General features: G+C 43.0%; 2 protein-coding genes across 2 annotated transcripts in view; one reads left to right on the top strand and one right to left on the bottom strand.

The window, feature by feature from the left end:
- The first annotated feature begins 1580 nt into the window (after window positions 1-1580).
- Window positions 1581-5471, top strand: LOC125287663. The gene is made up of 8 exons (XM_048233616.1): window positions 1581-1686; window positions 2042-2130; window positions 2229-2265; window positions 2688-3470; window positions 3683-3791; window positions 4858-4935; window positions 5041-5068; window positions 5182-5471. The coding sequence occupies exons 1-6, from the start codon at window positions 1627-1629 to the stop codon at window positions 4932-4934; spliced, it is 1155 nt and encodes a 384-aa protein (XP_048089573.1). The 5' UTR covers window positions 1581-1626; the 3' UTR covers window position 4935; window positions 5041-5068; window positions 5182-5471.
- A 917-nt stretch (window positions 5472-6388) lies between these two features.
- Window positions 6389-9692, bottom strand: part of LOC125287067 (circularly permutated Ras protein 1-like) — a gene marked incomplete in the record, with an annotated part of 8761 nt that continues 5457 nt past the window's right edge. Inside the window, 9 exon segments of the mRNA XM_048232481.1 lie at window positions 6389-6851; window positions 7017-7046; window positions 7222-7312; window positions 7633-7773; window positions 7967-8078; window positions 8320-8438; window positions 8627-8733; window positions 8930-9014; window positions 9187-9317. Of these exon segments, the coding sequence (XP_048088438.1) occupies window positions 6750-6851; window positions 7017-7046; window positions 7222-7312; window positions 7633-7773; window positions 7967-8078; window positions 8320-8438; window positions 8627-8733; window positions 8930-9014; window positions 9187-9317 (918 nt within the window).

Below are 9692 nucleotides of genomic sequence, written 5' to 3' on the forward strand. Positions count from 1 at the left end.
GAAACTGACATGCCACCAGAACAGATGTTTTATCGGCTTTGAGGTATAATAAAGTCTCCAGTCTTGTAAATTTACATAATGGAACGCCCATAATGTCACATCCATAACGCAGCAATAAAGGTTTTAAAAGTAAGAAAGGGGCACAATTTGGTCATCACACTTTACATTGATATAAATCAGCTTTGCACAGACACTATGGACATTGTCGCATCAACACTGTATGTGTAGCATAAACATTTCCTATAAAACGTTATGGATGAAACATGGCCATGGAACTTGCTGACTTAAAAACAAAAGCCTTACAAATGTAAGAGTTATGCTCTTAAAGGCAAGCTGAGCATAGACATTGCTCTACCATTCCCTTGTCAATGTGGAATTTGTCAAATGACAATATTTGTTTGAACCTTGGGTCCATTTATCCACTTTTTTAAATATGTATAATATTACCATGTGAAAAATGTTGTTTCTGGTATGGTTGCACACCATATGTATGATGTGAAAAGAGTGTCATTCTCCATCAAATTCAATCAGATCAGTTACAAACAATAACATATAGACCTAAATGAAGATTTTAACAACAGTTCTATTTGCGTATGCACAACTTTTTTTTCCATGGTAAGGATGACCTTTGCATGGAATTGCCCATCTACAGAGGTAGGCCTAATTCGGTGGCTTCTCCTTCTTCTGCTAGCCTAGCCTACTACTAACTTTTGCAAACAAATAATCAAATAAAAATAAAAAATGCAGGTAGATGCACATTTTTGAACATCTGAATAAGACATTTCGCTACAAAACAATGCAGACTATAAACGCTCCTGAGATTCTAGGAGATCAGTAGGCCTAATAGCCTACTGATACTACGTGAAAAATGTGGCTAATTGGCCAAAGAACATTGTTGACCCTTGATACGGGGCCGGGAGTAATTATCGTGGGTCTGCCGTTACACTCACTTAGGCTAAACAAGTTGCAAGAGTAGGATGGGCCGGATGGAGGAAATTTATGAGCGTGATTTTATTTTTGCGGAGAGAATGTAGGCCTACGTGCAGGACTGAGCGACAGTCATAGGCTATCTAGTTACAAACTTTTTTTTAATGTGTAGCCTACCATTTAAATCCCCATTAAATGTTGCTTTTTTAGTTTATTTGTACATTTCACTTGAACTATTGCCTACTTTTGATTTTGATACAGTTTTATTGTAATCTCGGCATCACTGACAATAAGGACACCCTCAATGAACTTCGGAGAATATATTGAATGAATGAATGAATGACTGAATGAATGAATGAATGAGTGAATGAATGAAAACAAGAATAGCATTAGTGTATGGATCTGTGTCCTTAATGTGTCCTAAAATACTCTGATTTGTATCACATGGCATTTTGCTTTAGTTTATTATTTAGCCTAAATAGACCTAGGGCCTTCATTCACAAAATGTCTAGAGTGAAGTCAAACAGACTTGATAAGATCTTAGAGCGGAGAGTTCACTGGCCGCTGTTGTCATGACATTTAAATGGCGTGCTTTATGACATCACTCTTCCAGCTCTGTGACGTAAGGTAAAGTGAAAAATAGTAGCATTAAAGCAAGTGTAGCCTCCTGTATTTACTCTCTTCACTTCGTATCACTGCATGCATTTTAAGTCATTTTATGAACGATGGAATTTCATCTCGAGAACTCGACAAATTGGGGTATGTAGCGTAGATGTCGTTACTAAAAAGAATACAACTTTTTCATCTGTTTGAAAATGGTTTGATCTGCAAGGCTTAGGTGCGCCACTTCACTGTCTATGGTTCGCTGCACTGACTAGGCTCGACGAGGCGAAACGTAGCCTATCAAGTAATGCAACCAGTCAGATCATTCCGAGATTAGGCCTAGGGCTACATGAAACAATCTTTACTGCTTAAATCCGATGTGGGTTCATTGCGCAATTTAAGGGGGCAATGTTTTATCGCCCATTGTAGATGCGACTATGGCTAATGACCACAAATTGAATATGCAGGCAGTTAAATATCGCTAATTGTAACATGGGCATTGTCTTTCCAGGAGATTGTGCGTCAATGTTTTGACGATATTCCAGATGTGGACATCTGTAGAATCGATGTGCTTTCTTTCACCCAGCAGTTTCCTGCAGAGTGAGTCAGCTTTACATATTCACTAATGAGTTTATCTAATCAGTAGGCCTATACCATCATGTGTCTAATGTGCTGGCTATATATGCTTTGTGTTTCAGGGAGCTGGAAATGATAAGAGCAGCTTTCATTGTTGCAGTAAGTCTAAATGTTGACTTGTATATGGCTTTTTAGAAGTCTACTTCTTAGTTTGTGTGTTTGAGAAAAAAAAAATTGTAATACTGGACCAAAACCTTATAGTCTACAAATGAAGCAGGCCTACCTTAAAAAATCCGATAGACTGTGCACTATCTATAGATTGTTTCATTAAGGTTTGTGGAATTTGGTTTCAGTACAGTGTGCCAAAGTCTGCATCACAATTCATACAATAAACATAACACATAATTTAGACACAGAATATACTATAAATAGAAACATAATTACATATAGCATGACAGTATGGCATGTATGATAGATGAGGAGAGAGGTTAGCATGCTAGGGTAGGGTAGGCTAGGCATAGAGGCCGAGGTATGTCCGTGATGTGTTGAATCAGTCAATGATTTTTATGATCTGGCTCTAGTTCACTGATGAGGAGCTGGACTGGGCCATGGAGCGGCTCATCAGGTGCATTGCGTTCCTCACCCTGGACTTCGTCATGCCTGCTCTGAGGGTGTGCGTGAGGATGGAACCCTGTCCGAAACCAGTTCCCGCTGCTCCACGGCGCCACCCTGTGCTGCAGGTGCAGCCTGCTCCTGGCAGTGAGGGGGCCCCCGATGGACTCCAGGCAAGAGGCGACTGGTGGCCGCAGACTGCGGAGAACAGTGAGAGGGCCGTCGATGGACCCCAAGCAGGAGGAGACTGGTGGCTGGAGAACACGGAGCGCCTCTTGGTAGCCAGCACACCACATCCTCACTTCCTGGTCGCCAAGAGACAGGGGAAAAACAGACGAACTCGCATCAGAGTGGAAAAATGTGTGACTGCTAAGGCATTGGAGATAACGTCAGTGTTCCTGGCGATCGCTCCTGGGAATGCCATCTGGGACAGGTTCTTGTACGCCAGTTCTCAGGACTATTGCAAGTCCCTGAGAACTAACCGTCATCGGTCTCCGAGAAGAGAAGCCTACCTGGACCTGATCGAGGGCACAGCAGACCTGCTGATTGACATGAGGCGATGTCAGAGGCAGTCCAGCACAGACGGTGTGGTATGTGGATTTGCTGACTTCAGGACGCTGATCATGGAGCATTTCATTTTAGAGTCCTCCAGATGCTTACTGGAGAGACTCATGAATGCTCCGAGCCACTTACAACTGGAATACAGCTCCAGAGTATGGCCAGAAATGGAGGAGGTGCCAATCCTTCCACAGGTACACAACAGATTACCATATATTATAATGAGAATCTTCTCAATATTATTTAGAACACTGGTCTATAATAGATGACACCATCATAAGAAACTCACTATTATTGTTGATAAACAAGAACTCTCTATGCATATCCATATATCAAGTAAATTTGGTTAGGATCTATTGAACATTACAACCCACCAGTGTGAACTAAATCTTAACCGTTACCAAAGGGCTCTGGGCCAGACAGAGAGTTGGTGATGGCGCTACTCACCAAGGCCATCTCTGAGAATGTGGCTGCCTTTCTGGATGAGGCGGTGGAGAGGATAAACAGACAGAGAGGTGATATGCGACTTTTTGCTTTCTTCACCATTATAGATCTCATGGTCATTTTCTATCTGCAAAACCAAATGTAAAAAGAGATTAATTGTTGCCAGGCTAGACAGAAGTTACTAGCATTAGTGATTTGGCAGCATGCATCGCTGTCCAGATTTGATGTTTAGAATATCAGCTGGTTCTGCTCATCTCTCCAAGACTCAGATGGACTGAAATTTGAGCAGTCAGACACAGTCAGCATCCGTAGAGGCTGCATCAGAACAAGCAGCAGCAGCAGCAGCAGCAGCATTAGTAGAAGCAGCAGCAGAAGCAGCATCATCAGCAGCAGAGCTGAAAGCCGCAGCAGCAGCATTAGTAGAAGCAGCAGCAGAAGCAGCATCATCAGCACCAGAGCTGAAAGCCGCAGCAGCAGCATTAGTACAAGCCGCAGCAGAAGCAGCAGCAATAGTATTAGTAGAGGCAGCAGTATCAGCAGCATTAGTAGGAGCAGCAGCAGAAGCAGCATCATCAGCAGCAGAGCTGAAAGCAGCAGCAGCATTAGTAGAAGCTGCAGCAGAAGCAGCAGCAATAGTATTATTAGTAGAAGCAGCAGTATCAGCAGCATTAGTAGAAGCAGCAGCAGCAGCAGCATTAGTAGATGCAGCATCATCAGCAGCAGAGCTGAAAGCAGCAGTGTCACCATTAGTATCAGCAGGTCTCCCAGTAGCTCAACCTGCTATCCCAACACTCCTCTCTCTGAGAGATCAAGGGAGTCCTCCTGCCTTGCCGTCATGTCCGAGGAGGCTGTTGCAGCCATTGCTATGAGTTCTAATGAGGTAAACCAAGGGTCTTTCACTAGCCATCTGTACTACTAGGTGAGGTTATTTTAATGGGCAAGGCTGGCGTCCTTCCATTCCCCCCTGAAGTAAAGATATGTAGTTGTGCTTATCTTTCTCAGTGAGAGACTGAGATAGCCAAAACATGCTTTGCACCAGTCAACCTGATCATGTCAGAAATGGTCTTGGCATGTGTTGCGATACTAGTATACAGTAGTAATGAAAGTGTGTTCTTTCCCCGTTGGTCAATTGATCAGGCCTCAGCACATGTGAAGTCCTCGGCTGTGAAAGCTACTCGGCGCCGAAGGGTTTTCACACTCCGCTGGAAATCTAAAGTAAGCAAATATTGAACATTGTCACTTTTGTCATGCATCATTCATATGTCTATTGCTGCAACACCATGGTAACTACCATCTTCTCTCCATCTCTTCACCGTCTAGAGATCTGTTGCTCCTTCTCCAGCACCAGGTAGGTCTCACCTGCAGCATTTTCTCTCCAGTCAGACCGTATTATTCAGTCTGACTGTTGAGGTTTCGTCATGAGAGATAGGCCTGTCTCATGTGATGTGCTCTCTATTGCAGTGGAGGAGAGACCAGTGGAGGAGAGACCTGCTGCCAAAGAGAGGAGCAGGAGGCCATCACTGAGGTCTCGCATCGCCTCAGCGTTCTCCGGGCTCCTCTCTTGCTGCAAAGGCCAGGAGTGAAATCTGCCCATGTTTCGCTTGGGACAGAAAATTCAAGGCCCTAGAAGGCCCTAGAACTGCAAAGGGCACAACGCGATGTCTAGTAGGCTAACTGGTCTACACACCTTCATGCACACCTGCACAGGGCCCAAAGGTGTGTAGTGACAAAATAAAATCTCTTCCATCAGACACATGAACAGTGTTGTGAGTGTTTGTGTGGATCTGCCACTAATTGGCTCTCAATAAACTCTGGAAGCAAATAAACTTGGTGTTTATTTCTATGTTACTTCCCAGGTGTGACTCTTTCCCAACACCTTCCCATTGTTAGTAATGTCCAAGTACCCAGAAACTATTATATTAGCCTTGTGACTGCCCTGTGGTAGGGTTTGGACTGGGGGGTACTCCTCTCTCTGTGTGTAGGACACTAGGTTCTTTCTCTGTTTAGTAAGAGATGCAGGTGAATTGTCTCTGTGAAGTCAGCCTCTCTCTCTAAAGCCTGTTTCCTGATTGATCAACCTCCTCCCTGAATCTCCATGTATGTATCTTTACTTTAGTGCAGAAAATGACCATCAAAATGCTGGAAGCAGCTGTTATCGTTAGCAGCAGACAACAGGCATTCTCTAGTGGCATCTCTGTCACCATTGGCTCAATGCAGTCTCATATAGTACTGTAATCAATATGACTGAAATGGCTATTTGGTCAAATTCTCTTGCCCTTGATAATTGTGTCGCCAAGACCGATTGTGTTGGTCTTGCCTTTGATAATTGGGTCAAGTAACCTTGTGCTTGTTTGTGTGTAATAACAGCAGTATCTTGCACTGAAGAGCAAACTGGATTGATTCATATGAAGACGAGTAACTATTTTCACTGATAGTACTCACCAATGGCTTACGAAGACCATGTCGCTGTGCAGCCATCTGCTGGGCAAGGCATGAATTGTGAAGGATGGTTTTGGCCATAGATTATACGTAAGGGTTTTGGTTATATGATATAGATATATCTTTGTCAGAATATTTTCAAATCCAAATGGTTTCATTGTTTTGAGCAAAGCACTACACAGAAATTCAATTATTCTCATAGTCATAAATAAATAGAAAGTCAACCATGTTATTGTTCAGATATCATATTTATTGCACTTCCAAATAAACATATTGAACACAGGAAATATTTTGGGGGGAAATTAGATACATGGTCAGTGTGAAGTGAGGGTTGTGCTGTCTGAGTAAGAATGACTTTACATGATCTAGCATTTGTGTGCCAGCACACAATCACACAATGTCCCTCTGACGGTCCACTGCCAGCTGCAGATTGCTGACATTGTCCAGTCAGCACACTGTCATAGACATTTCATGTAGCAAACACACATCTGGGTAGTGAAACCCATGTGTGAACCATGGCATTTATATGGCCTGTTTTCCAATACTTTTCTGGTTCTAACAACAAGAACAGATCAGTTGCATCACCCATTTCACTGATCAGAGAGGGTTCTATCTCCGCCCCTGGGCGTGATGGACATCCTGTTGCCATGTTTCAGTCCGAAGAGCAGGGCCGCTCCTTTATCAGTCAGGGACTAACATGAGTGAGAGGGGGGGATTTAGAAAGAGAGAAAGAAAGAAAGAGAGAGAGCGAGAGAGAGAACAAAAGAAAAACAAGCTTTATTGGAGGGTTCACAGTTAGTAATTTATTATATTTCAGTGTTTTTGTGTGTATGCATATTTCAGAATTCAAAACTTACTTTTGAGTTCAAGGATGAAACTGGATTTCCCTGCAAATGAAAGTAATATTAACTTTGACCTTTAACCACATTGTGAATATTTTATTAAAAAAATGACAAATTTGGCTATTACTACACAGTACACTATATGATTGGCACTGCTGCGGACTGGGTTCATCAACAAAAATAATGCAATAGATTTGTGACAGTGTATGCATCTGTGTACCCGCGTATAGTTGTAGATGTTGTTTAGTGGGTTCATGGCTTTCACCCATTCAGGATATATCAGTTCATATCCAGAATTCTGTTGAAATTCACTGCACAAGAACATAATCAGCATCAGCGCTGAGTGATCTTAGACACCCTGACATTTATATACACAACCATTACAGCCGGGCTACACAAGACCACTACTGAAGCGCTCCTTTCACTGAGTGAAACTGAGTGACTGGTCTAATTTTTTAAGTTATGCAGCACTCTCACCTCTGCTGTATCCAGTTGTATTGATTATAATGGAAGCCAATTGTTGCAGCAACTATTCTCCATGATTAGAGCGCTTCAGTTGCGCGCCTGGTGTAGCCCCGCTGTCAGTCTTACTGGCATATTGTAAAGATATGCAGAGGGAAAACACACTCACACAGCTCGCTGTATCAGTTCTGCCTGCGTCTCTTGCTCTTTCTGAGCATCCCGGAGTCGTCCCCTCACTGCCAGAGCGGCACTGTTCTGAACGGAGTTCAGATGCAGCACAGAGAGAGAGACAGAGGACAGAACCAGAGAACTGGGAAAGAGAGAGACAGAGAAGGAGAGCGTGTGTGAGAGAGAGAGAGACAGAGGGAGAGTGTGACAGAGAGAAAATGGAAGAGCAAGAGAGAACAGAAAGAGAGTTTTTCATTACTCTTGATTTTATTTGATAGGCATGAGTACATGAACATGAACACAGAATGCATGGACTCTGTGTTTGTCCTAACCACCTGTTGGTGGTGACCTCCTTGTGCATGGTGATGACTCTGAGCATTCTCAGTCCATCCCTCATCCTATACTTCACCTGAAGCTGTATACATACACTCCCTGTAGACAAGAGAACTGAAAGGGAACAAAGGAAAAGTCAGTGGAATGAAAGAAAAGGGTGCTGCCTAGATTGAGCTGCTGCAGCCAACTCAGTGAAACAGAGATCTATGAGAAAAATCGCCCGAATTCTCCTTTAAGTATGTAGTATCTTGCTCACTAGCTTTCAGTAAACATACCTTTCCCGTCTGTATCACCCACTGCTTACCCTGGCTGTGTGCTAACCTGGACTGTGTGCTTGCCTGGGCTGTGTGCTTACCTTGGCTGTGTTCCTTCTGGTCTCTCAGTCCAAACTGGAGAGTGAGCTCAGTATGTGGCATCACATTCCCAACCTGTCTGACCACACAATGCCCCATCTCCCTTTCCCCTTTCACACATCTGAAGAAGACAGTCACACATACAGTGAAATCCATGCACTCACAATCATTTTGATATACAAAATCTTCTTTCCTTCCTTCCTTTCTTTCTTTCTTTCTTTCTTTCTTTCTTTCTTTCTCATTCACACACTCATAATATTCATTTGCGCATGCTTTTGGGTTTGTATTGGTATAGTCCCATAGTCTTACAGTGTGGTGGGCAGCAGCAGAGTGACAGTGCAGTGTGTAGCCTTGGTTCTGTTCTCAATCACTCTGTGAAATGCACTGTAGAGCTTCTCAGGGCTGGAAATGACCACCTGAGATAGAACACAGAGAAATATACAACTACAATATACAAACAAGATAATATGTTAAATCTGTTCTCAAAGGTAGTGCTGAATGTTCTCATCAAAGATCAATTTACAAATCTGCACTGCATCAACAGGCAGAGAGATACACACACACACACACACACACACACACACACACACACACACACACACACACACACACCTCTCCTCCTGTGCAGTCTGCCAGTCTACCCAGTTCATCCAACCTGCAATCTGTCCCCTCAAAAGACATGACTGACACGGTCACCCTGAAAACACGAGGCGAGAGACAGACATATACAGTGATCATCTAATCAGCTAATCAGCATACTCATCTTAGTGAATATCAGACTTAGACCAAATATTGAGTAATTGATTACAGCCATTTAAACAGCTTTGAGTTTGGTGTGTGGCATGCATGACTAGGTGTGTTCAACAAACCCTTTGCTGGCGGCGTACTCTCCCAAGTCCTTGTAGAAGATGGTGGAGGAGACAAGTGTGCAGGAGTCCTTGTCCTCCGCCTCCAGGTCCCCCAGGTCAGTGTTAGCCCTGCCATCTGTACAGATCAGCACCTGACAACCATGGGCTTTACCGTCTTAATTAGGCTATTTGTGATGGCTAATTGACAATTGTTCATTGAAACATATATCAAATATAAAATATAAAACATATATAAATATAAAACTAAACTAGATATAAAACAAAATATAAATTGCATTTGAGTTAAAGCACAGTTAACTTCAACCTAAACTGTTATTCTCATCTTACATTCTGGTAAAATGAATAACCTTTATTTGAAGGGCTTAAAAACATATAACACCTTTGACCCTGGAAGCTGAGAGGCCATTCCTATGGCAACAGCAGCAGCAGGACCTAACGCTGTGGCTCCACCTTCTTGAAGCCTGTGATTGGGTAAGAGAGGCAAAGCTTGTATCAGATAGGCAGCC

Source organism: Alosa alosa, chromosome 22, assembly GCF_017589495.1.
Source record: "Alosa alosa isolate M-15738 ecotype Scorff River chromosome 22, AALO_Geno_1.1, whole genome shotgun sequence".
NCBI lineage: Eukaryota > Metazoa > Chordata > Actinopteri > Clupeiformes > Clupeidae > Alosa > Alosa alosa.